This window comes from Erythrolamprus reginae, chromosome Z (genome assembly GCF_031021105.1).
Source record: "Erythrolamprus reginae isolate rEryReg1 chromosome Z, rEryReg1.hap1, whole genome shotgun sequence".
NCBI lineage: Eukaryota > Metazoa > Chordata > Lepidosauria > Squamata > Dipsadidae > Erythrolamprus > Erythrolamprus reginae.
The window spans coordinates 93,936,500-93,962,837 of NC_091963.1; the positions used below are offsets into that span (position 1 = coordinate 93,936,500).

The 26,338-nt window shown below is 37.8% G+C and overlaps 3 protein-coding genes and 1 long non-coding RNA gene across 10 annotated transcripts in view; 2 read left to right on the forward strand and 2 right to left on the reverse strand.

The window, feature by feature from the left end:
• The window catches only part of PSME3 (proteasome activator subunit 3), a 25,190-nt gene extending 23,561 nt beyond the window's left edge, over nucleotides 1-1,629 (reverse strand). For 2 of the 3 annotated variants that reach the window (XM_070726760.1, XM_070726761.1), the window contains exon 1: nucleotides 1,404-1,629. In XM_070726760.1, the coding sequence (XP_070582861.1) occupies nucleotides 1,404-1,568 (165 nt within the window). In that variant the 5' untranslated portion in view covers nucleotides 1,569-1,629. The remainder of the gene's footprint in view (nucleotides 1-1,403) is intronic. The other variant, XM_070726762.1, reaches the window with a different exon arrangement.
• Nucleotides 1,628-12,576, forward strand: BECN1 (beclin 1). 4 transcript variants are annotated; one of them, XM_070726753.1, is made up of 12 exons: nucleotides 1,628-1,804; nucleotides 3,197-3,325; nucleotides 3,644-3,711; nucleotides 3,950-4,008; nucleotides 5,845-5,935; nucleotides 6,139-6,275; nucleotides 6,943-7,137; nucleotides 7,697-7,843; nucleotides 8,508-8,657; nucleotides 8,792-8,852; nucleotides 10,888-11,030; nucleotides 11,495-12,576. In XM_070726753.1, exons 2-12 carry the CDS (start codon nucleotides 3,199-3,201, stop codon nucleotides 11,661-11,663), a joined length of 1,347 nt encoding a protein of 448 aa, XP_070582854.1. In that variant the 5' UTR covers nucleotides 1,628-1,804; nucleotides 3,197-3,198; the 3' UTR covers nucleotides 11,664-12,576. The 4 variants fall into 4 exon arrangements, with proteins under 4 accessions (XP_070582854.1, XP_070582851.1, XP_070582852.1 ...); XM_070726750.1 differs by having other exon boundaries at nucleotides 1,635-1,832; XM_070726751.1 differs by lacking the exon at nucleotides 1,628-1,804 and adding an exon at nucleotides 2,036-2,515.
• CNTD1 (cyclin N-terminal domain containing 1) lies at nucleotides 12,275-21,571 on the reverse strand. 2 transcript variants are annotated; one of them, XM_070726757.1, is made up of 8 exons: nucleotides 21,480-21,571; nucleotides 20,602-20,794; nucleotides 20,423-20,498; nucleotides 19,480-19,636; nucleotides 18,842-19,004; nucleotides 15,396-15,540; nucleotides 13,464-13,560; nucleotides 12,275-12,801 (listed from the first exon to the last, which is right to left on the reverse strand). In XM_070726757.1, the coding sequence occupies exons 2-8, from the start codon at nucleotides 20,771-20,773 to the stop codon at nucleotides 12,694-12,696; spliced, it is 918 nt and encodes a 305-aa protein (XP_070582858.1). In that variant the 5' UTR covers nucleotides 20,774-20,794; nucleotides 21,480-21,571; the 3' UTR covers nucleotides 12,275-12,693. The 2 variants fall into 2 exon arrangements, with proteins under 2 accessions (XP_070582858.1, XP_070582860.1); XM_070726759.1 differs by having other exon boundaries at nucleotides 21,376-21,516.
• A 49-nt stretch (nucleotides 21,572-21,620) lies between these two features.
• LOC139153152 (uncharacterized) lies at nucleotides 21,621-25,021 on the forward strand. The gene is made up of 2 exons (XR_011556765.1): nucleotides 21,621-21,900; nucleotides 22,888-25,021. It is a non-coding gene; the product is annotated as an uncharacterized lncRNA (long non-coding RNA).
• The last annotated feature ends 1,317 nt before the right edge of the window (nucleotides 25,022-26,338 follow it).

Below are 26,338 nucleotides of genomic sequence, written 5' to 3' on the forward strand. Positions count from 1 at the left end.
TTATTTAAGAATAGCAGCAAGAAAAAGCAGAACCTCAAGTGAATATGTCAATAAAATTTATTTATCATTATCCTATTGTTCTATAGTGCATTTAGAAAGTATTCAGATTGCCTTTACTTTGGTTAATTTTGTTCTTCTGCAGCCTGATGCAGTTGTTCAAATTCTCTTTTTCTCATTAATCTACACTTAGTAGCTCATAATTACAAAATGAAAACAAAAATATTTATAAATTTATTAAAAAGAAAAAAACCTGAAATATCACATTGACATAAGTATTCAGATTTTTTGCAACAACACGTGAATTTTAATTTCTTTTGATCATGTTTCTACAACTTGACTGGAGTTCACTTGTGCTAAATTAAATTGATTGGATATGATTTAGAAAGAGACCTCTTTATAGAAGGCCTCACAGCTGACAACGCATATTGCAGCAGAGCAAAAGCCATGAGGTCAAAGGAACTGCCAGCAGAGCTGAGACAGGACTGCTGCATTGAAGGTTCCTAAGAGCACAGTGGCCTCCATAATTCTCAACTGAAAGAAGTTTGGCATACTCAAGACTCTTCCAGGTCATCCGATCTAACTGAGGAATCTGAGAAAGCCTTAGTAAGAGAGATGATCAAGAACTCAATGACTGAGCTCTAGATATCTGTGGGAGATGGGACAGAGTTCCAGAAGGACAACTATCATTGTAGCCCTTCACCAATCTGGCTGGGCTTTATGACAGAGTGGCTAGACGGACGCTTCTCCTCAGTGCAAATCGCATGAAAGCCAGCTTGGTGTTTGCAAAAAAGCATCTGAAGGACTCTGAGACCTTTAAATGGTGGGATCTCATAAAAAAATGAAAAATATAGTGATGATGCAGTAGAACTTGCTTCTTACTGTACTGTTTATATTTTAAAAATTGGAATTGCTTTTTATAAAGTCAAAATTAATTTTAATTTTATTGCTGAATAGAAATAAAATGATACCTAAATGATACCTACATTTTATTTTATTAATGTGATGGAGTGATTTGCGATGCTGCGATTTCACTGAGGCTTCCCTCGCTGGGAAACCCCACCTCCGGACTTCTGTTGCCAGCGAAGCGCCCGTTTTTGCGATGCTGGGATTCCTCTGCAACATCGCAAAAACGCAGAAGTCCGGAGCTGGGATTTCCCATAGAGAAGAGCCTCAGGGGAATCCCACCAGTGACGCCGCACCGGTAAAGCCCCAACGGCAGATCACTTGATCTAAACATGTGGCGTTCAACGGATCTGTGGCTTGTCGCTGCTTTCGATCCCGTTCGACTGGCAAAACTAGTCGCCGTGGCGGAAGCTTGTCTGGATTGACCTTCTGTAGCACTCTGCACATGCTTAAAGGCACGCCCGTGGCGGGCTTATTAGAATTTCCCCCTTCTCCCATACCTTGATTTTAACTTCTGGGTCCACCTTGAGCAGAGAGGCCATAGCGGGGCGGGGAAGCCAATTTTCCAAGCCAGATCTGTTTCCTTTTATCCCGCGCGCGCGCGACCACCTGAGAAAACCACCGGCTTCGTTACCGCCGGAAATGATAACATAACGCCCCGCCATCGCCCTTCCTTGGCCAATCACAGAACGCGATTTAAGCCAACGTGATTGTTCCTTGTGCCTTTTGTCGGCCCGGCCTTATCCTGTGCTATGCACATGCGCTGAAGAAACAACTTCCGGTTGGCGTGGGTGGAGCTCGGTAGTAATATGTGATGTGATTGACGTGGAGCCAATCAGAGTACAAGGAGGAAGTTGAGGATGGCTTGCGTTCGAAGTGCCTTTTTTCCGGCAATTTACAGGTTATCTTCCGCTGTGTAAAAATCCTAGGTATTGTTTCCTTATGTAGCCGTTTGTTCTATAGGAATCTTTTGCCCCTAAGAGATGGCCTACCTTCCGTGGTTCTTTTTGATTATTTTACTGCCTTTAAACTGAAGTATTTTTGCGTTATTGGAATCTTGCTGCGTTACTGTGGTCAGTAGATGGCAGCAAAGAACCAACCAGACATTCGCAACCCCAACATTGTGGGCTTCCTCTCTGCTGTGAACATGGGGGTAGTCGTAATAGTAACATGCATCGTGTGCGATTTCCATTCGTCCAAGAAGGACATCGCCGACTTTGCATCTCTGCAAATAGCTTTTCCAGCCCAGCACAAACTCCCTCTCTGATGCCACGGAGAGCGAGAAGGCGTTCCCGTTTCTGCGCCTCCTACGGGCGATTTCTCCGGAAGAGATATCTTTCTGCGAAGCCGTTTTGACAGACGGCGGGGTTGCTTGGGGAAGCACTTTCGGAGGAAGAGAAAATCGACCGTGTGTTGTTGGGCGGGAAAGATGGCCTGGCGGTGATTTTTTTTTTTTACGATCGAAATGGGAAAACTTTAAATACCTATGGATTGTACCCCGCCTATCGTCAGGGAATCTGGTTATGGCCACTTAACAAGCACATTAGTTGGGCATGAGGTAGGTGAGAACGACGGAGAGACTTAGATGGAATCAAGGTAGATTCCAACAAAGGTAATTGGAATTTACCCTTTTGTATCCCCAGCCATGATTTGTCTACCAGCTTCAGTCTAAACTGGCTAGAAGTAGGAAACTAAAACTGTGTTCTTTATAGGTAGTAAATGTCAGTAAATTGCAGTAGAACAGATTGTGCATTCATAGTACCTCTAAGATAAGTATGTGTATTGTTCCAAAAGATGGAGTTGCACTACCAAAATCATGTTAAGGATTGAAATGATACCGGTACCTGACTAATTTTTGTTACAAGATTCTAGTTTGGACAGTTCCTATTTCCCTAAAGATACTTAGTACCTACTGGTAGGTGATTTCCTTGAGAGTTACACTTGAAAGGGTGGTGATTAAACCATATGTTATTACTTGGATTGATTCAATATGTGCCATCAAGTTGGTGTTGACCCACAGATATAGTTATGGTCTATGCATAGATAGGATATATAAATGTTCTCTATGTTAATGTTGGAGGAGGTGGATGATCACTGTAATGATAATGGAAGAAACATCCAATTCACGCTGCATGAGAGAAGGTACCTAGTACAGTAGTAACCACTCCTGAATTTTTACAATAGAACTACTGTACATAGAAAAAACAAACTGAATAGCAAATATATAATATTAATTTATACCCACCTGCAAAATATTAGAAATATTGTATTCACTATCTTTCTACTTTCACAGATATGGATGCGTATAAGTCACCTGCTTGTACCATGCAGGTCAGCTTTGTTTGCCAGCGTTGTAGTCAGCCCCTTAAATTGGACACATCTTTCAATGTTCTTGACAAAGTCACCATCCAGGAATTGACAGGTAAAAAAATGTGCATAAAGCCAATGCAATCATAAATTCCATATTGTGAATGCACACCCTTGTCAATTGCTGAGAAAATTCAATGAAAGTAGAATGTAAGATTATTGGAAACATTCAATAATGTAGTGTTGTTATGAAGGATTTCAGCAGAGCTTAATCTGAGGCAGTTCTCAAATCTGAACTCTGTTTTAGAACTTGGGAAGCAAAAGCTCAAAGGGAAGTATCATTGACAGATATAATAGTTTTTCTGCTGAGTTTTAGCATTACTGTATATGCAAATGTTTTTCCCCCTTTGGTAATTGTTTATCTTTTGTGTAGCTCCTCTGCTTACCACTGTTCCAACAAAACTGAGTGACGCACAGGAGGAAGAGACCCCTTCGACTGAGGTAAAGTTAGCATATGATTCTAAATTGAAAGCAATGTATCATTAGAAGTTAAACACCACTCATTACAGTATTAGGAATTGTTATTTTCTTGGCATTTAGTCTACAAAACCTTTAAAAATTTCTTTGCAGTATGTGTACATTGTAAAGTTAATAGGTTATTAAAAGCTGCTTAGGGGCTCAAATATTTAGCTCTCTTTAGTAAGGAATCACAAGATGCTAATGCTAAATTTCTTTTTAGGAAGTATTTGTTGAAAATCGCCAAGATGGAGTGTCCCGAAGATTCATTCCCCCAGCGAGGTATTAATTATTATGTTCTATGTTCTAATACATTTGTAGTAAATGCTGTTCTTTCAAAGGCTGGAATTTTGACGAAATTCTGATATTGAAGTCTTTCTGCAGTTGTTGCATTTTAATTTGGGTGGAGGATTTACACTTGCACACACACGTACTCGCAGCTACTAATAAAAGCAAAAGATAGAACTAGAGCAAAAGATAATAAAAGAAGCAAGAATTCTCCCTACCTATAGGAAGTGAGAACAAAATATACTTTATTTCATCCTTCCTTTGAAAGGCAACACAAATAGTCCTATGACCATTTGTAAAAGTTCAATTTAAGGTTATGACAGTATTGACCAAAATAACTTACAAGTGGTCCTCCCACTCATGACCAATGCAGCATCACTATGGTCATATGATCAGGATGTGAGAGCCTCGCAATCATCATGTACTTATCATGGTTGCAGCATCTCAGGATCATGTGATTATCATTTGCAACTTAATTGGAGGGCTTTGAACTAGCAAAGTCAATAGGGAAAACTGAATTTGCTTAATGATTGTGACAAAAAAGGTTGACAAATTGTAAAATCATTAAGTGTGACTCACTCAATAACAATTGATGTAGTGGAATTTGGTGCTGAGTTATGGGAGGGAGGAGTAAAGTCAAATATCAGCCTTGATTTGTTGTTATGCGGGAAATGATGCATAAGAGATCTTTCCAAATTTCTTCACAATATTTATCAGATAGGAACGCAGAGTGTGCTTTACTTGAGCAAAATTATGCTTTTTTGTGAACAGCAAAAAAAAAAAGTCATTTGAACATTTACACGTTTAGTTCTTGATTTCCCACGCCTAACAATTGTTTAACGGTCGAAGTTCTGGTCCCAATTGTTGTCTTAAGACAAGGATTCTGTATAATTTATTTTGAAATCTATTCTCTATTATAGAGCAACAATTTTCAGAAGGAATTTTATAAAAGTCTGAGAATTAGGGAAGTTGGTCCAACATTAGGAGGCCAATTGATTCTGGGAGGCTAGTTTGCTTGGTAGCAAAAAATCAAAAAGCTAGTTATGTTTGCCCCCCACAGTAGATACCGAAGTATCCCTTTGTTCTTTCTACCGTAAGACTAATATATTCATCCTGCCATTTTTTTTCAAGATCAGAGCAACCATTCTGCAAAAGATTTTTATGTGCCATGGTTCTCGATAACTTGAATAAGTTAGCTAATGTATATTCTGATGAAAATGAATTATTTTCTAAGAGGCTTTTAAATTGAATCCAAGTGATTATTGGATACAATGGATCCAAACACAACTTTGTTATTTTTTAACTCTATTGTATATATTGTATAACTCTATTGTATATTCCTTGTAGCCTAAACATGCAAATTGTAGAATCTGTGTCAAATATAGTGTATAGAGCAAAACCTATTTACTATTTAGGAACTGGAAATTGTTTGTGGAACAAAATGTAAACTACTATGGTTTAACATCAAAATTTTTGATATTAAAAATAATTAATATTAGCCTTCTCCCTGGACACCCATACCATTGCCAGTTGCTCTTCTGGGTTCATTCACACACATGCACACTGGCTAGCTGCTGTTCTCTGGGTTCTATTGCGCACAAAGACCAGCTGGCCAGCACGCATTTGTGCAAAGGAACCCAGAAGAGAGCATCTGGCTGGCATGTGCGACAGAACTTAGAAGAGCAGCTGGCTGCCACACACCTGTGTACTGGCCAGCTGCCCTCTTTCAGGTTCCAGTGCTCCAGCACACATACACTAGTTTCGGCACTCGGTGCCAAAATGGTTAACCGTCACTGATCTATGACAACACAGTCATGCTGCATTTTTCAGGATGATGTCAACAGAAAGTGCCAACAGTTTTACTCTGATTGGAGAGGCCTCTGATGGAGGAACGATGGAAAATCTCAGCAGAAGACTCAAGGCAAGTTGATCCCTGTTCTTGAAACAATGTTTAGAAAAGAGTAATTGGGAGAATATAATACAATAGTTTTGAACTTTATTTTTGTTTTGTTTTATCAAAACAAAGCTATAATAAATTGTTTTGCTTGACAAAAGCTTTGTCTCATTTAACTAATTGTGGAAGTGTTTTCTCTTTCCCTTTCTAAAATGAGCTCTTGCTTTCAGGTCACTGGAGATTTGTTTGACATCATGTCTGGCCAAACAGATGTGGATCATCCTTTATGTGAAGAATGCACTGATACACTTCTGGACCAGTTGGACACACAGCTTAATATTACAGAGAATGAATGCCAGAACTACAAGTGAGTAATAAATTTCAGAAGGGCTACAATATCTTCTTGACAGAATAAAGAAACAGTTTTACCTTTGTTCACTAAAATATTTTTTTACTGAAAAACGTACCATATGCTTGTCTCATGTCAAGTTGTGGTAATTCAGTTTCTATTTTAAAATAGAACAAATTACAAATAATCCTTGACTTGTGACCACAATTTATGTTGCTAAATGAGAAACGTTGTGAATTTTGACCCCATTTTACGATTTTTCTTGCCACATTTGTTAAGATAATCATTGCAGTTGTTAAGTTAGTAACATGGTTGTCAAATGAATCTAGCTTTCCCATTGACTTGGCCTGCCAGAAAGTCGCAAAAGATGATCACATGACTTTGGGACACTGCAACCATCATAAATATGAACCATTTGCCAAACATCTGAGTGTAAATCACATGACCATTAGGATGCTGCAACAGTCATAAGTGTGAAAAGTCTCATGTCACTTTTTCCAGTGCTGTTGTAACTTCTTATGGTCACTAAATTAACAGTTGCAAGTCAAGGACTACCGGTATATCTACACAGATTTGATACTTAGGGTTACTGGCTCGGTTTCCAGATGCATAATTGTGAAAGAAAATGAAGTTAAAGGGTTCTGTATGTTTCATTGCCACCCCATAAAATCACTGGGGTTTGTAGGAAATGCCTTGAAATCCTGGAGCAGATGACTGAAGATGACAAGGAGAAATTACAGTTGGAACTGAAAGAATTTGCTCTTGAGGAAGAGAGGTTAATTGAAGAATTGGAGGAAGTGGAGCAAAAGCGCAAGGCACTGACTGAAGATTTTGAGAAGGTCAAAACTGAAGCTGAGAGGCTAGATCAGGAGGAAGCTGAGTGAGTGACATCTTGCTACTAACAGTATTCCCAACATTGTAATTTTTTTGCTAAATACGTTGTTGGAGTTCATATACAAGTTTTCATGTTTATTAGTGACTATTTTTTTCCTTTATGCCTTTATAAGCATCTTCCTTCTTTTTTATACTGCTTTCCCAGCTATTTGCTTAGCACATCTCTGTCCCACTTCATTTTCTCCTTATCCCTGACAGACTTTTTATTGTTTCTTGTGCTTTTCACACTTCCTTTAATATTCTATCTAAGGCTGACTTACTCTAGCTATCCTGAATACTTTACAGGAAAGTTCAGAGAAATTAAATATGATATCATAAATCTGGAAGCTACAATATGCTGTTTTTATGCCATCTGTCTAGCATTAGATAAGAACTACAAATTAACTCTCAATAAATTAATTTCTAATTCATCTGTACATTTTTGAAGCCTATCCTTTTCTCCCTTTTAAAATTGGTTATTTTGGATGTGGCGCAATTCTACATGTTGAATCCTTAAAGGTTTAGGGAGGTCCTCCAAATAATTAACCTCTTGATGTTTCCTGGAGGTATCAAAAAGAATACAGTGAATTCAAGCGGCAGCAACTAGAACTGGATGATGAACTGAAAAGTGTTGATAATCAAATGCGTTATGCTCAAATGCAGCTGGACAAGTTAAAGAAAACCAATGTATTCAATGCTACTTTCCATATCTGGTAAGAAAAGAGATTTGGATAGACTGAGATTGGGCTTAGTAGATGTATAGTGGAATACCAGTAGTTGAATCTGGATGGAGGAAAATACATTTAAGTTGCAAAAACATACATATATTTGAGCTTTGCAAAGTTGAGAATTTCAAAAGACTGGACAGTATTACAACAATTATAATAATTTCAGTTTAAGTTTGCTGCAGAAATCAAACTGAATAGTATTTTCAGAGTATACTTTAGCGTTTGCTCATGGTTAGATTCTTACTTTTTCACTTTTTAAGAAGTGTCCCTTCTTTGAGTAAATAAGCTCTTTAATCAATGTTATTTCTCATCTGGAGAGGATTATCTATAATATTTTTAATGATAACTAATTAGTAATATTTCACACAGCGTCCTGTACCAGACCCTCTATCCTAGTTTTAAAGTTTCATATTCCTTTGCCAAACTGACTGGGGCTAATAGAGTTGGATTTTAAATAATCTGGGCAATACCAGACTGACTTCCTGGGCTACCGACAGATTTTCATAAAAGTTGTGGACCTTGATGTTGTTTAGAAAATCATTTTAATTTTGGATGTGTCCAAAAATTGCTTTAAAAGACTTGTATGTACTATGTGTAAGATTTTTCTGTTTCCCTCAAAAGCTAGCTGATTAGATTCCTTCTTGCATAGGCATAGCGGGCAGTTTGGCACAATAAACAACTTTCGTCTAGGCCGCCTCCCAAGTGTCCCTGTGGAATGGAATGAGATCAATGCAGCCTGGGGGCAGACTGTTCTGCTTCTCCATGCCCTTGCCAACAAGATGGGCCTGATCTTTCAAAGGTAGATATGGAGATAACAAGCCACCCTCCCTTTGTCAGCCATAGGATTGGCAAGATTAATTAACTTGTTTATTGGTTTAGATGTCTATTCAATAGTTCTTGGTTAAATTATTCTTAAGTGGCTGTTTCTTGCAGATACCGACTTATTCCATATGGAAATCACTCTTATTTAGAATCTCTTACTGACAAATCTAAGGTAAGATTTCCTCACATTTTAATTTTCAAGAATCCCTTTCATTTACCTGCATTTTGGATTTCTAGAGTACTGTATCTGTTTGTACTTAGAAGAGATTAGTCAGTTCAGAAAAAGCCTTTAGACACTTGAAGAACATTTTGAGCTGTTCTGCATATGCTGGATTGTGTGTGTGTGTGTGTTTGTATGTTATAGCATTGTGTTTATGCAGTAAGCGTATCAAACATACAACTTAAATATGTGAACACTGTACTACATATGTATTTAGGGATATGTTTGAATGCTATCATCTTACAATTGTAGTTTAATTTTATATTTTATGTAGTCTTAAATATGGTAATGGGATGTGTGGTATAAGTGCTTTTTGGTAGCATCTCTCTCTACTTGTTTTACCCTGGGATAGGTTGCCTATATATCAACCTCACCAAGCAAGAGAGAAATATAAAAATGTATTATAAGTTAGACTCTATTTGAGAGATCTGTAACTTCTAGATGGAGAATGGTCATTTATTTTCATTGTGCTAAATTATAGTTGGAGGAAAAATTTGAATACTCCACAGTTCTCCATCTCAAATCAAAAGAATATTTTCCGTAGGACTTATTTTCTTATATTTCATTTACAAAGTGATTGAAAAATCATTGAACAACCTGGATCCCTTAGCATCTGCTATTTACTGTATTTTTTGCTGTATAAGATGATCTTTAAGGTGAGTGGAAATGTCTGTGCATCTTATACAACGAATGCTCCACCCACCGCCATTCTTCAGCCTATGCCTCCTAGCAATTCGCCACCACCTATCCCCGCTGCCTGGAATAGGCTAAAAATGTTACACACAGAGTCCAAAAGTGAAACACGCAGAGGCCAAAAATGGGGCACACAGAGGTGGCAATAAGCAGCAATAGTCCCTGCAGCATGGAACATCTGATAGGTGATATTCTGGAAGCAGATCCAACCACCAATGAGCTGCTTGTGCTAAATGCGTCTTATAGTCCGAAAAATACAGTATTTGTATTTTAAAAGAAAAATACAGTATTTGTATTTTAAAAGTCTCTTCTCACAGTAACTCATGCCCTTATCACCTCGAGGTTTGACTACAGCAATGTGCTCTACATGGAGCTACCTTTGAAGAATGTTCAGAGATTTCACATGGTGAAAATACAGCCACATGAGCAGTCATGGGCCTCCTGATACGTCCATGCCTCTCCAGCACTCTGCAAACTGCATTGGCTATCAATTGGTCTCTGAATGCAATTCAAAGTGTTGGTTGTGACCTATAAAGCCCTACATGGCATGGGACCAGATTATTGCAGGACAATCTTATGTCTTTGCCTTATGTATCCCAGCTGCTGATCAAGTCCCACAGAGGTGGTCTTCTCATCAGCCAGGCAATGCTGCCTAGCAGGGCCTAGGGGAAGAGCCTTCCCTGTGCAGCCCTGGTCCTCTAGAATCAACTCCCCCTGGAGATTCGTACTGCTCCCACCTTTCCAGCCTTCTGGAAAGTCCTAAAAATGCACCTTGGAGTCACTGAATCCTAACATCTACCCTGACCTACGATTGAACTAGTAATGTAGGTTGGGATGAAATGTGAATGATTGTTTTTTAAAATGAATTGGAACATGATTCTTATTAGATTTTCTTATTTATTTTAGATTGATATTTTTTAGTATTTTAAATGCTAGATTTCTTATATATTTTGTATTTACAACATTGTAAACCATCCTGAATCACAGGAAAAGGGCACCATAGAAATCTAATCAATCAATCAATCAAATTCCCTAGATAATAATTGAAAAAGAAGCTGGGGTTTAAGGGAAACAGGAATAATTCCCCATTGGTGTAAAACAGATTTTATTTTCTTGTTTCCTGTAGCCTTGACTTATAGTAGAAGAGCAGTAATAAACAACAAAGATGATTCATGCTATCTAGTTGCAGTAAATGCTCTTTATTGAGTAAAGAGGCTAACCAATTTCATTAATAATAATGTAGAACTGTAAGACAATTCCTTATGTTTCTAATATTTACATTTATGTCTTCAAGGAGCTGCCTCTTTACTGTTCAGGAGGCTTACGGTTTTTCTGGGACAATAAATTTGACCATGCAATGGTGGCATTTCTAGATTGTGTACAACAGTTCAAAGAGGAAGTAGAAAAGGGCGAGACTCGTTTCTGTTTACCTTACAGGTAAATGTCAATGTTGCAGAAGGGTTTTCTTTTCTTACAAACTTTAATTCTGTCTGGTTAATATAAATTAAGCATCTCTTGCTAAACTATTATATAAATGAATTAAATGCTATTAATATCAAGGTTTCTCATGTATACCAGAAGTTTTGCTTTTCTATTTTAAGACAATATAATAACATCTAGATTATTCTGGTACTTCGAAGTATTGATAATAAACTATATATTTAGGGGTCTTGGTATTTTTTAGTTGACTCTGCTTTGTCATTTGGTTGTTGAAAATATGTCAAATAAAGAAAACTGAAGTTCTCTCTCAGCAAAAGTTTTAACATAAAGCTTATTTCTAAAGATTAATAAATCAGGGCATTACAAAAGGAAAGTGGGATTTATTAAAAAATAATGTAGTGCTAATCTGAGATCAAATTCCAGCATTTTCAGTGCTATTATGATCTGTTTTTCCAATACAGAATGGACGTGGAAAAGGGCAAGATTGAAGATACAGGTGGAAATGGTGGTTCCTACTCCATTAAAACCCAGTTTAACTCAGAGGAACAGTGGACAAAAGCGCTCAAATTCATGCTGACAAATCTGAAATGGGGTCTAGCTTGGGTTTCTTCGCAATTCTATAATAAATGACAATTATGAAGAAAAAAGAATTCAGCATGATGCCAAAAGTAGGACTTCGGACTGTGACAGCCATATATTATTTTAGAAGAAGAAAAATCTGCAAGCCTGATATTACATTATAAAATGGAATGAAGCAAAACACTTCATAATATAGTTTAGATAACATGTAGATGAAGTATACAACTAGGAAGAGAAACATGTATTTTCTCCAATAGGACAGAAAAAGGTGAGAATATTTGTGGTAGAAGCTCTACTTAGGAAGTTATTGCAGCTCCATTATTGCACTAAACAAAAAATACATAATAAATCCATGGATTTATTTTTCAGAACACTTTATAAATTCTAGAAGTAGGACTTGGGACTGTGACAGCCATATTATTATTTTAGAAGAAGATAAATCTGCAAGCGTCATATTACATTATAAAATGGAATGAAGCAAAAGGCTTCATAGCATAGTTTAGATAATATGTAGATGAAGTATACAACTAGGAAAAGAAACATGTATTTTCTCCAATGGGACAGAAAAAGGAGACAATATTTATGGTAGAAGCTCTACTTAGGAGGTTATTGCAGCTTCATTATTGCACTAAAGTAGAAATACAAAAAATACAGTACATGGATTTTTTTTTCAGAACAGTTTATAAGTTCTAGAAAGAAGAACACATTAATATATTTTTGGTCAGATACATTTACTTGTTTATGCTAAAGCTTCTGCTTTTACATGTAATATTTATCTTCATAATCCATACATCTAATGTTTGTCTTAAACTGCTATAATTCTTTGTGTTGTAATGGTTATGAAAGACTGTTGTAAATGGTTTTGATGCCCTAGTCACGGACAAGATACCTTTCTTTAAATCTTCCCTCTTAAAAGATTACAATAACAAAAACTATGTGATATCCATTAAACTATTGAAATGTATGAGGATATGCAGTGCCTTTTTAGTAGTTATCTGCTTACAAACCCCACGCCTATGTCAAATACTATAGTACATTTCTAGATAAGCAGGCTCTTCAACTTCGGAAAAGTGAAGGGTTTCTAACAACCATTTACCGCATTACCTAGACTGTGTTTCAGAATTGCATAAACCGCCTCAGTAATGCTCTGCAGACTGATGCCTGTGGTGCTATTGAGGTAATCCACAACCTTTCAAAAGAAAGAAAGAGAAAAGCTTTGAATAGATATGCCATATCCTATAGAACTAGGGTTCTTATGGGTAGCAAGTCACATGTAAGGGTGTGTGTATGTGTATATTTATTTATTTATTTTATTAAATTTAGATTGCTACCTGTTCGCCTGTGGTGACTCAAGGCTGCTTACAGAATATAAGACCACATTTAAAACAATAAAAACTAACAAAATCAAATAAATCAATATACTGTAGTACAATATAACAAAATCAACCCCCATTCCCGCCCTGGTGACAGCAGATCATACCAGCCATTTAATGGGCTCCATCTCGCTCTGGGTTCCCCAAGCCCGCTGGCAGAACAAGGTCTTCAATGCCTTCTGAAAGAGTATTAGAGTGTGGACCATTCTAATCTCTTGGGGATGACGTTCCTAGGAGAGGGAGTCACCATGGAAAAGGCCTTTCTGGGTCCCACCAGGTGTATCTATCTCCCTTGGGGATAGGACCTGCAACATTCATTGCCTCCGCACTGATGGATCAGGTAGATATGACTGACGAGACGATCCCTCAGATAACCAAGCCATGAAGGGCTTTAAAGGTGACAACCAGCACCTTGAATTACACCCGGAAGTAAATCAGATTTAATACATGAGTGGACTAATAGATAATATGTATGTACCTGATTCCAGTCTTCATGATTTAGCAGGAAAGAACTTGCACCAATTACTCCTACAGCTAGTAGCATGAGATCTTCTTTTACAGATACAAATTTGGCTCTATGAAATTGAAATGACAAAATGAACAAGGACTGTATTCCAGCAATAGTAATGATGTACATTTGAAAGTACAAACCTACCCTGTTTCCCTGAAAATAAGACCTATCCCAAAATAAGCTCTATGTTTTATGCATGCGGCTAATATAAGCCCTGCCCCCCAAATAAGTCCTACTTAAGAACATAAGAAGAGCCATGCTGAATTGGGCCAAAGCCCATTGAGTCCAGCATTCTGTGTCACACAGTGGCCCACCAGTTGTACATGGGGATCTTGAGCAGAAAGAGAAGGCAAGACCCTCCCTTTCACTTGACCTCCAACAAGTGGTACTCAAGGGAATCCTGCCTGCCTCAACCAACATAGAGGCAGCACTTGGACAATTAAGAGCCTGCGCAGCTGTCTGGCTGACCATTCCAGCTGGTTGTGCATGCTGCCATGGCCATGAGATGAGGTGGGGGTGGAGCTTACCCCAGGGCCCCTCCAACCAGGCCATCCATGCTCTGACACCTGGCTCACAGTGGTAGAACCAACAGCCATGTGCAGCAGAAGCCTATATGACCGCCAGCCCGCTTCTTTTTGCAGCTGCAATGGAACAGGAGACCAAGTGGTGTGCTCGTGCCATGGGGCGAGACAGATGTAAGGATGTGGATGGCCTGGCTGGGGTGTGTGTGTCCCATGATAACCAGTCCAGGGTGTGGGGTGCAGTTTCACCCTCCCACCTCACTTTGTGGCCACAGCACTAACACATAGGCCTCCTACTCTATTGTGGCCACAAGCAAGCAGAAGAAGTGGACCAGCAGCCATGCTGGGTGGGTTTGCTGGAGCCTCTGCCTTGAGGCAAGGCAGATATCGAGGTGTGAATGGCCTGGCTGTGGGGGCCCTGAGGTAAGCTGATGGCCATGTGAGTCAGCTTCAACTCCCCAGCTCACAGCAGTGGCACTGGTGCCCCATACAGCCTTCTGCCCCACCTTGAGGAAGCAGAAATAGGCCTCCCATAGATGGGGGGAAATAGGACCACCCCCCAAAAAGCCCTATTTTATTTAGGGACCAAAAGAAAATAAAATCCAGTCTTATTTTGGGGAAAACACAGGTATTTAACAATATCAAACCAATACGATTAAATAGTTGATTATTTTTAAAGTATTTCTGTTACATTCACTCATCTTTTGAAATTAAAAGACATGTTTTGAAGATTTATGATGCCTATAACATCATTAAATTATTTAAATAGCACATTTCTCTCAAATCCATTTTGTTCAGTGGACCCAAGGTACTGCTGTGAGTATCTATACAATAAAATAGTATATTTTCTTCTATCCAAAAACATTTCACAAGAATTCTCCAATCCTCTGTGTGCAACAGAATACAGTATCTAATTCCACCAGACTTGAAATTTTGGGCTTAGATAGCCTAGAATCTCGTCACCTTCAATCTGACCTAAATGTAACTCAAAAAATCATTTACCACAATGTCTTACCTGTCAATGATTTCTTCAGTTTCAATCACAACAATACACGAGCACACAATTGATTCAAACATGTAAGCCGTTCCAAACTCAACTGCAGAATATATGACTTCAGCAACAGAGTAATCAATGCCTGGAATGCACTACATGACTCTGTGGTTTCTTCCCCAAACCCCAAAAACTAACTTTAGACTATCTACAGTCAACCTCACCCCATTCCTAAGAGGTCTGTAAGTGGCGTGCATAAGCGCACCATTGTGCCTACCGTTCCTGTCTTACTGTCCTATTGTCTAATTTACCTGCTAATGTTTATGTTTATACCAATACCTACTACCTTGTACATAGCTTGACAAATAAATAAAAAATAAAACTTACAGTTGAAGTTTACTTGGTGACGGGTTTTCTATTGAAGACTTTAGCAAGGCATCATAAATATTGTTCCGCAACAGATATGATAAACTCAATAAATGTTTGCACATTTCATGCAGCTCTTTTGTGGGAAGTAAATAGCCATTGTATCCTAGAATTGGGAGGGGAAAGCCCAAGAATTAGATGCTGTAGGAAAGAGAGGGTTTCTATAAGGTGTGAGATCTTACTGTCTGTGAGCCATGGATAATATCTGTGAGCCGAGTCTACGGAGAGGGGCAGCATACAAATCTAATAAATAAATAAATATAAATAAATAAATTTGCTCCCCTGCCACCTGTTTTTTCTTTCTGTTTCAGTACTTTCCATTTAACTAGCTCCATGTCCATGGCAGGACAAGAACTCACCATTTCCTGGTCTCTAGCCTTGTGCCTTAACCACTACACCAAATAGGTTCTCATATTATAAGAATCCATAAAATTTCACTATATCTGTGATGCCTGTGATGAAGATTGAGAATAATCACTAATCCACAGTCCACTTTATTGAACCACCAGAAGCAACCTTCCGCAAAAAAACAAATAGGATTCCTAAGAACAACAGGGATATGTCCCTATAGCTAATTGGTAACAAGAAGAAAATGTGTGGCCACAGCCTTCCCCTGAGATGTTCTGTAAACTCTCAGTTTGTCCTACTGCTCTAGGATATGATGGCAAAACTTTTAGAGTGCCCAAACTGCTACTCAAAAGTCACATATTCATTGCAAAGTGCCAACACAGAAATTTAACCTGAATAATGAGGTTTCATTATTTAAAATAATTATAAACAAGCAGACTTCAGCTAATTATTGTAAGAAAAATGTGATAAATGCATTTTATGCCCCTTCATTTTTTTCTGCTTTTGAAATATTATTTAGCAACAATAGAAAAGAAAAACTTTTGTAATATTATTTCTCTTTCCCTCTCCATTTCCCCCACTCTTCCTCTTCCTCCTTCCCTCCCTCTTTGCTCCTCCCTTTCTCTCTCTCTGCCTCTCTCTGCCTCTTTCTCTCCCTTTCTCTTTCTTCCGTTTCCCTCCCTCTCTCTTTCCCCCTCTTTCCATTCCCTTCTCTTTCCCTCCCTTTCTATCTTTCCCTCCCTCCTCCCTTTTTTCTATTTCTCTCCCCCTCCCTGCCTCTCTTTCTTTCCCTCCCCCTCTTTCTCTTTCCCTCTCCACTCTCTCTGCCTCTGATTCTCTCTCTTTTCCTCCCCCTCCCTTTCTTTCTCTCTTTCCCCTTTCTCTCTTTCTTTCTCCCCACTCCCTCTGCCTCTCTCTCTCTCCCTCTCTCTCTCAGGAGGAACTCCTGAACTGGTGCTGGGTGGTGGGAATCTGATGTCCAGAGGCCGACAAGCCCAGAATCAGGATGCCGACAATCAATTGGAAGACCAGCTCATTGGTGGGGCATCACAACACTGGCAACTCTGCAGCAAAAGCAACTGACAGCTGGGAGATGAAAGTGAGTTGCCGGCACAGGATCACATTGTGACTCTGTGTCATAATGAGCTCCAGGAGGAGGGGATCCCATCTCCCCCATTGTGAAATGACCTAAATTTGAATGTGCTGCGCAAGGCACTGCAAGAGCAACGGGCAGGGCATAGAGGCACCAATAGCAAATACTGTATACTATGTCACACAGCAATGGACTGCCAAAAAATTTACTGCATGGTTAATTTTATGGGTGTGGCTTGATGGTCATGTGACTGGGTAGGAGTGGCTTGCCAGCCATGTGACCAGGTGGGAGTGGCTTGACAATCATGTGACTGGGGGTGGCTTAAAGGTTATGTGACTGGGTGGGAATGGCTTACCAACCAAGATAAGTTTTTAAATAGGTGCTTGGACTCTTTTTCAGTTGATTAAGTCACATTATTTCAATAGCCACAAAATGGATAAATGATAGGGTTGATATTCCTGGAGGGGTCTGTAATATGGTAAATGATTTAGCTTTACTAGATAAATGGTCAAAGCAATGGAAACTGCAGTTTAACGTTTCCAAATGTAAAATAATGCACTTGGGGAAAAGGAATCCTCAATCTGAGTATTGCATTGGCAGTTCTGTGTTAGCAAAAACTTCAGAAGAGAAGGATTTAGGGGTAGTGATTTTTGACAGTCTCAAAATGGGTGAGCAGTGTGGTCGGGCAGTAGGAAAAGCAAGTAGGATGCTTGGCTGCATAGCTAGAGGTATAACAAGCAGGAAGAGGGAGATTGTGATCCCCTTATATAGAGCGCTGGTGAGACCACATTTGGAATACTGTGTTCAGTTCTGGAGACCTCACCTACAAAAAGATATTGACAAAATTGAATGGGTTCAAAGACTGGCTACAAGAATGGTGGAAGGTCTTAAGCATAAAACGTATCAGGAAAGACTTAATGAACTCAATCTGTATAGTCTGGAGGACAGAAGGAAAAGGGGGGGACATGATCGAAACATTTAAATATGTTAAAGGGTTAAATAAGGTTCAGGAGGGAAGTGTTTTTAATAAGAAAGTGAACACAAGAACAAGAGGACACAATCTGAAGTTAGTTGGGGGAAAGATCAAAAGCAATGTGAGGAAATATTATTTCACTCAAAGAGTAGTAGATCCTTGGAACAAACTTCCAGCAGATGTGGTTGGTAAATCCACAGTAACTGAATTTAAACATGCCTGGGATAAACATATATCCATCCTAAGATAAAACACAGGAAATAGTATAAGGGCAGACTAGATGGACCATGAGGTCTTTTTCTGCCGTCAGTCTTCTATGTTTCTATGTTTCTATAGACAGCATTATTTGTTGAGGAGCACAGTAACATTTTAAGGTTTTGTACTGAACTCACAAGGTTCAGTATGATAACAGATTAGACAAGTAGCTCAATTTTCTTTAATTGCTATAAAAGTTCAGTTCCAGATAATGATTAAAATGATTAAAGCATTTATGAATAAAAACATACTATTTAATTATTTCCTATTTTAAAAGTAATTAAGGATCATACCAAGGTACTAGAGAAGGAAGGACAATAAAAAGCTATTAAGTATTCAATAAATAGTTCATAAACTTACTACCCCCACTGTGTCGCCATCCATGGGGCAGCAGCCCATTACTGGTGTCACAGGCAGAATGATGTTTCACACAAAGACAAGAGAAACATGATGGAGTTAGGCTGGGGCAATGCCATGCATGGTCACAGAGAGGGCTTTGTGTGCCACCTCTGGCATGCGTGCCATAGGTTTGCCACCACTGCTCTAGAATGTAACTTGGAGATTTTTTAAAAAGAAAAGTTGGCTAAGTGCAGTCACCTGCTGTAGAGCCTAGGAAATAAAGAGATCTAACTATTTAAATGTGGCTGCTCAGCTATTGGTAAGAGGGATAAACAAATCAGAATCAGTATCATTTTTTTACTAGCAGGGCAAAGCTGTTTCATAGACAGCTGGGTTTACCTAAAACCTCTAGGAGAACTTCAACATAGGCAAGTGGAACTGGAACATTGACTTGAAAATGCAGAGTCTTCAAAATAGTTAGTTCTGATTCTAATAATTCTTCTGTGGTGTATGAGAAACCCAAAGACTTCAGAAACTTCAGAACCATTTTGTTATTAACAATCTGTTTAAAAGAAGTAAGAACATTACATCCAGAATGCCAATTTTACTTAGCCATAGTGTACTACGCTTTATTGGAATGTGTATATGTTGCTGTTTTTAACCCAACATGAATCATAATGATCTTAGAGAGCTGCCCAATTAATTAATATTTTTGTTTCTATTGCTAATAGTTTATATTTATTTATATATCAAACTTCCTAAGCATCCGTTTATAGTTTATCATTGTGAAAGCCAACTCAATATACAGTCATACATCTCAGTACTAACCATTAACCCAAGCTATTTATGAAAACATCTATTTGCATCCTCTGATCAGATTGTCTAGTGAGAAATAATTATATTTTTTCCAAGGGTACATAAGCATTTAACAGTCCTTTTAATGTCATTGAAAAGGCCCACTAGATATCTCAGAAATAAAACTTGTATAAAAGTTAGATAATATTGTATTGCTCAAGGCAAATCTTGAATCTCCTTACTTTGTAATAGAAAGAAAGCTTGCTGGCAAGCTGAATGCAAGAGACTAAACGCAACATATACGTGTTCTCCATTTGTACTTTCAGTGAGACCCAATTGCTGTCTTCTTCCTTTCCTAGTGTCAAATTAGAAAACTCTTCTAAAATTTTGATCATATACCTAAAAATACAAAACCATTGATAATGTATCCAGAGAAAAGAGCAAATACTTGAAATTTGTTTTGTAGTTTACAAAAACATTATCAAAACCATGTATCTACACTGAAGCTATTCTAAAGAGTCAATGTATGAAACAGCTACAATAAACTTTAGGATCTTCTACAGCCCCCCCAAGAATCAAATAGTCCATTAGTTCTTTCCTGGGTTTTCAGACTCATGGTGCAGCATATTCACATTTGGATATTAACTGGGATAAGTGGCACAAAAATGCAATTTAAATACTCCAGGCTTGGTCTCAGGCAAAACCTTATAAAAACAAGAGATGGGAAAGAAGTATGCAAGGAAAGAAAAACAACTCTTGAAATCTAAATTGTATCTAATATTATATTTATAGACTGAATGCATTTGTGGTGGTGTCCACAAATTCCCCCTCTGATAGACTTTGGGCTTTTGTCATCCAAAGCAGCCTTGTCATTAAATAAATTTGTGTAATGAAAATGTAATTTTTGGTTTATAACTGTGGCTAAAGTATTCCCCCCAAATAATCTTTCAAGACTTCGAAAAGGAAGAGTATACATTTTAGTTTATATATTTATATATTAAAGCTGTGATTTGGCTGCTATAACTACATCAATAAAATGATAGAGGTTTAAGCTACAGGAAATAAAACTGGAACTTTAAGCACTTAAGGGTAAATCTTACAAAATTAATATTGTTTAACCTGTGGTAAACATATAAATTATGGTTCCATCATAATATCAACTGTAAAAAAAGAGAAAATAAATACCTTTCAAATATTTCTATTGCTTGATATGTGGCTGATTCAGTTAGGTTCCACTTTCCAGCTAAAAGAAAAACAAATTCTGGCAAAAGACACAAGGGAAAATGATCATAGTTAGCTCCTCTTCTAAAATGTCTTTCAAAATTTCATTTGAGTTTAGAGAACTTCTTAAGGTCAATTCTTACCTACTATCTGTGTGTCTTTGAAACAGCCTGCCTCACCATGCAGGTCACTCAAATACTGCTCATTCTCTATAGCCAGATGAAGCAAAGTATCTTGGATAATTCCAGGGGACACTACTCCAAAGATAGGTTCTGAATATTGGTATTGGGCGGATACCTGTGCAGGTAAGCCCATTCTAAAAGTATTGTTAATGCTCTGAAAAAACAATAATTTGTTATTAAACTACAGTAATTAATTTCTTCCAAGAATTCATTTCAACTGTTTCTATTAATAAGGAATATAATGATGGTTAAAACAGGGCACAGTGGTATCTATCGTATTAAGATATTATCTATTGATGATTCACGTTAATGCTGCTTCATCAGGGTTGAAATGCTAGCATCAAAAATAAATCCAATGCAATATAAACTTTATGACAGAAGAAGTCCCAAAGAATTTATAAATTAAAAGATTAAATTAGTCTGATATAAAATTGTGCTTTCTTTAAGCTCCTTTAGGAAATACTCCGAAATGAATCTCTGACTGAAAATTAATTGTGGGTAAGGGAGAAGAAAAGGGCACCCCAAGTACTGAAGCAGTAGATACGTCCACGATATAGCTAGTAATATATTTTATATAAGCCTATCTTTAGAAAATTAACAGCAATCTTATTTTTAAAAGTCCGGCTTTGTTTAAGGGGACAACACGAAATACATCCAGAGTTATGCCATTAAATTGCAATTGCACATATTAAATTCAATTAGAACATGTGTGAATATATCAAGTAAATTAAATACCAAGTGAAGGAAAGAAAAATTGTGCTTCTCCAGATTTTAGCCTTCGCTCTGAAGGACAGAAAAAGGATACACAATTAATTTGAGGAAATCCTCATCTATCATACCGTGCCATAAACTGTCAGCTCAAAGTACTGTATATGTGACTCCTCCCCTTTTAATTAGCGTTTGCTATAATCAAAGATGGCAAAAAAAGCATGACCTTCAGCAGTAACAGCCTGGGTTTTTTAAAAAAAATAGCTGACGTCAGGACAAGCGTGGTTCTCAGCCCTCACCAAAGATGGCCGCGCGGTCCTCACTAGATTAATGTTGCTGGAGTTGCTAACTTCTTTCCTGCCCAGGTCCTGGGAAATATGTCGTCGCCGCAACAAGGAGAGTTTCCGCGTGTGCCGCCAATGAATACTAAACCGCAAAGGATGGCACCCGTTGGATTTAACCCAGGGCCGGGCATGGGGATGGTTCGGCGAGGGATGAACACTCGCAACAAAGCTTTAGCGTTCGGGCTAGGAGCTGCCGTCGCAGGAATCTGTATCCTTTGGTAATCCGAGCGCCATGGCTGCCCGAAAGGGAAACGCGTGTCGTGGGCCAGTCCCGTTGTTTGCGTCGTTGGGGCTTCAATAACTTTAAGTTGTCTGAGTTCTTGCGCGTCTCCGTAAGTCCAAAGAAGCTAGTTTAAAATTGGAGGCGAGGGCGGAAATTCGAACCTCTTGCATGGCAAGCAGAACCTTGGGCCTTCAGACCTTCTAGAAATGGATTGTTGCAGTTAACAACAACGCAAGAAATGACTGGGTGACAATTACTCTTAGAGTGCCCTAGTCCAGTGAACCCCGAATTTCTGTTCTGGTAAGCCAAAGCTTATCCACTTATCTTGGAAAATGAAATCTAGCAACTTTGTAAGGCCAGATTGTACTGCAGTACAGTATAGTGAGTTGTGTGAAGCAGTTAGTTTCCTTGCATGCTTTGGTTCCTAGGCTATAGAGAAGCAAAAATGCATTGCTCCTAGTCGTATCCCAACCTATTTCCTGGATTCCGGTTGCTAAAAGCTATGAGCTAGAATTCGCAGGTATTGAGACATTTTTTGACTGTTCAAAGGTATAAGAAGGATTTTGAAATGTAAACATGTATTTAACTACATTTTAGGGGTCCTTTCTCCAAAATATGGGGGGCCTTCATTTGTGCATACAGAATACCCAATACTTTTTTGGATGACTCATCCAAACTGATTGAATCTCTCTCTCTCTGTCCCTACCCCTCCAGATTGACATTGTGGGATTTTTTTTGTTAAAAGCATATCTGACATCAAGATTAACTTTTTTTTACTAGGGGAGGTAAATTTTGAAATGCAAATAGTATTACCTATTTTACTTTCTGTAGATTTTTCCTTTGTACCCAGTTTAGGGGAGAGATAGTGTCATGTTGCAATACCTCTTGATTGGTGGTAGAAATGACTCTAAGATTTATTTAGTAGAAGCTAGTAGCATGCATGATGTAATTTTCCTGAGCTGTCATGTGCAGATGCCTACACCATGTATGCTTTCTCCAAAGATGTCTTGCTGAAAGAAGTAGAAACAGAGGCTGCAATCATACGAGCACAGACAGCAAAGACCTCATCAGATTGAGATTGAAAGAATTGAAGAATTATCCATTTTAGATGTTGATAGTCAACATTCCTCTTTGTGTACTCAAAATACTTGAGGATAAGTTACACAACTCCAAGGATAACACCCTGCATTTCAAAATGTTCACTGATAACATATTGCCATGTCTAAGCTATTAAAGCCATTTAACCCTTTTATCTGGTTTGTTGAAACTCCAATAAACAAATTCAGTGGAGAATAATTGTGTGTGAGAAGTTGTTTTAGGGTAGAACTCCAAACTGTCTGAGGAGGAAGGCTCAGAACTTTTATGTACAGAGTTATGTTTTAAAATATTTTACATCTGAAAGGAAGTAATGATTTATTTACCAGTAGAATAGGTGAACTCTTTGTGTTCCCCATATACAAGTAACTCACCAAGGTGTCAGTTTTTATCAGTATATTTATATTTATTAGAGCTGTATAAACTTCAAAGAGGTATTTCGTTTTCATGTTGTTTGGTGGTGGTGGTGGGGAATAGATCTTCAAAGCTGTTTTATGAAGTAACACGACCCCTACTATCCTACCTTTGCTTTGTATTCTGTAGGTCCCTCCACCCCCAGTCAACTAGAACAAACAGAAAATACCTCAATAAGATTATCAATGTTGCCTCCACAATGCAAAGCACTGCTAATCATGTCAAATATCTTGCAAAGAACAAATATATTTATAAACATGACCGGAAGCAAAATTATAATAAGAATCTTGCTCAAAGGATTGATTTGTATTTTAATCTTTAAATCTTTCCAAATTGAAAATTTTATTAGAAAGGAAATATTTTATTAGTTGTCCTGAAACTCTCACCATCCATCTTGATTAATATGTTCAAAAGTATGAGAGATAGTATGGAATAGATAAAAAGCGAAATTGTGCCCAGGAAAACTTCTATGGATAGCAGCACAAAACATTTCATTGATGAGAAATAATATGCAAAAACAAATGATTAATTTAATGCAAGATACTAAAGTTTTGTACATTCTAAAATAAAATCAAGAAAAGAACTGATGACAGAAGAATATAATTGTCAGTGATTCTTTTATTTTCCATTATTAAATACTAATACTTAATTTGAAATAGAATTATGTACAAATATGAACGTGTAATTACTAAAATGCATAAACATTTATTGAAATTTGAAACAGAAGAACAAGTATGAGAATGTATGATAAAGGTGGACCAGAGATGAGCCAGACTCCACTCCCGACCTTCAGAAAGATAACCCTGGCTTTCCTTAGGGTATACAGAGGAGCATGCAGTCATAGAGCTGACTAGCACCTAAAAGCCTTCCCCAACTTTTAATTAATTTTTAACATTGAATTTTATTCATACTTGCCTCTTTTACATTTTATATACTGTTTTTATAATTTAATATTTTATTTGTACACTGCCCAAAGTGACTACGAGAGAGAGGGGCATTTTCAAAGTTTTGGGTTATAATATCCACATGGAAGCTATTCACAATTTTATAACCCCTTTGCCAATCAATGCCTATATTGGACCCAATCCAATATGGGCATTAATTAGGGTTTTTTTTAACCAAAATTTAAATTTATTACATGTTTTACACCAAATAATTCTAATTTAATCCCTGCCTCTAATATTTGCAGCAATCTGCAATTCTTTTATTTACCGGTAATCATCTAATAATTATATTTGCCACTTCATTGAATACTTCTAACTCTATATAATTTAAGTTAAAAAATACTATCCTCTGGAAACACACTATTTACAACTAAATAGTTGTAAACTAAATAGAGCCGGGGTGGCGCAGCAGGTAGAGTGCTGTACTGCAGGCCACTGAAGCTGACTGTAGATCTGAAGGTCAGCGGTTCAAATCTCATCACTGGCTCAAGGTTAACTCAGCCTTCCATCCTTCCGAGGTGGGTAAAATGAGGACCCGGATTGTGGGGGCAATATGCTGGCTCTGTTAAGAAGCGCTATTGCTAACATGTTGTAAGCCGCCCTGAGTCTAAGAAGGGTGGCATAAAAATTGAATAAATAAATAAATAAATAAATAATCATTGTAAAGCTTTTTTTTTCGTTGAAACATTTTTGTGCTTTGATAATTCTAGTAAAATACCTCATCCTATAGAGTTTGCTCAGAATGATTTTTTGAAACAGTGTCTACCGAATCCCACATTATACATGTATTTGTTGCTACTTTAGATAAATAAGTCAATTTGACTTTCCATAAAATTGTAATATTAGATTAACTCATCTATATTTTCTTGTCCTTTCCTCATCCCCAAAAAGCATATTTTTAAAAAAAGTTAAATGTTTGCTTAGTGTTTTCTAGCACAAAGGTTACACTTGGGATTACAGTGTATTAGGTTTGAAAACAGACTAAAATCAGGTTCTATAATTACCCTACTGCCCAACTATTAACTTCATTTCTACTTTTAATGGGTTTAACATTAAAACAATGATATTTCTTTAAGGATCCTAATATATATATATATATTTGTGCCCATTATTTTGCTTTTCATTCTTTTTGTTATTTAATTACCAAAATAAATATATCCCTTACATACAAATTTTAAAGTGACAAACTTTTACCCATACGAACAAACATGTCCCTGACTCCAGACTAGAAAGTTGTACCATTAGAACATAGATTTGTTTATGCATGCTGTGAGCCTTCCATCAAGGTGGCAGTGCCCCACACTCTTAGCCAGGAGCCTGTTTGGTGGGATCCGGTGAATCTTGACTGAGTGAAGCAGACATGGATATATATGAACATGCCTGAAACAGGGTCCAAGCACCCAAAGAGAGAAGAGAAATTGCTGAGGCACTAAAAAGTTGTCTCCACCTGAATGCTGACACAGGAGGGGGCTCAGAACAATTGACACATGTACATGCTTGGAGAGATTTAATGGCAGGGAAGCACTGCTGGGAACCTCCCACCAAATTTACTCCTGCTTATTTCTGTGAAGAATGAAAGGGCAGCATGGGCTCAAGACCAGAGTGCACCTCACCCTTTTGCTTGTGGATTGTACTGGTTATCTTGATGGCAGTTCTTTCCTATTGAGGGTCCCAATAGCCTATGGGATGACTGGTCTGTCTGCCCCAAGGGCAAAAGTCTGAACAAACAAATGAGCAGTGAATGAAAGCTGAGATTCTTACTGCTGCTTATTAAAGGGTTATGGTTAATTTGTAATTGATCAGATAAAGAAATGTAACATAACATTTTTTTGGACTTAAGAAAAAGGCACTTAGTAATAGCGTCCTGAAACACAATCTGTTTCTATAATAGCTGCCACGATACTGTACGTACATTAAGGGGTTCTTAGTTAGTTGGATTTAAAAATACTTTGCTAACCCTCAAAATTTAG

Coding starts and splice junctions, on each gene's coding strand:
- BECN1 (XM_070726753.1), top strand. CDS start 3,199: ATGGATGCGTATAAGTCACCTGCTTGTACCATGCAGGTCAGCTTTGTT. Junction 4,009..5,844: donor AGATTCATTCCCCCAGCGAG/GTATTAATTATT, acceptor TGCATTTTTCAG/GATGATGTCAACAGAAAGTG. Junction 5,936..6,138: donor ATCTCAGCAGAAGACTCAAG/GCAAGTTGATCC, acceptor TCTTGCTTTCAG/GTCACTGGAGATTTGTTTGA.
- CNTD1 (XM_070726757.1), bottom strand. CDS start 20,773: ATGGGCTTACCTGCACAGGTATCCGCCCAATACCAATATTCAGAACCT. Junction 15,541..18,841: donor AGTTCTCCTAGAGGTTTTAG/GTAAACCCAGCT, acceptor TCCCAATTCTAG/GATACAATGGCTATTTACTT. Junction 12,802..13,463: donor ATCATGAAGACTGGAATCAG/GTACATACATAT, acceptor TTCTTTTGAAAG/GTTGTGGATTACCTCAATAG.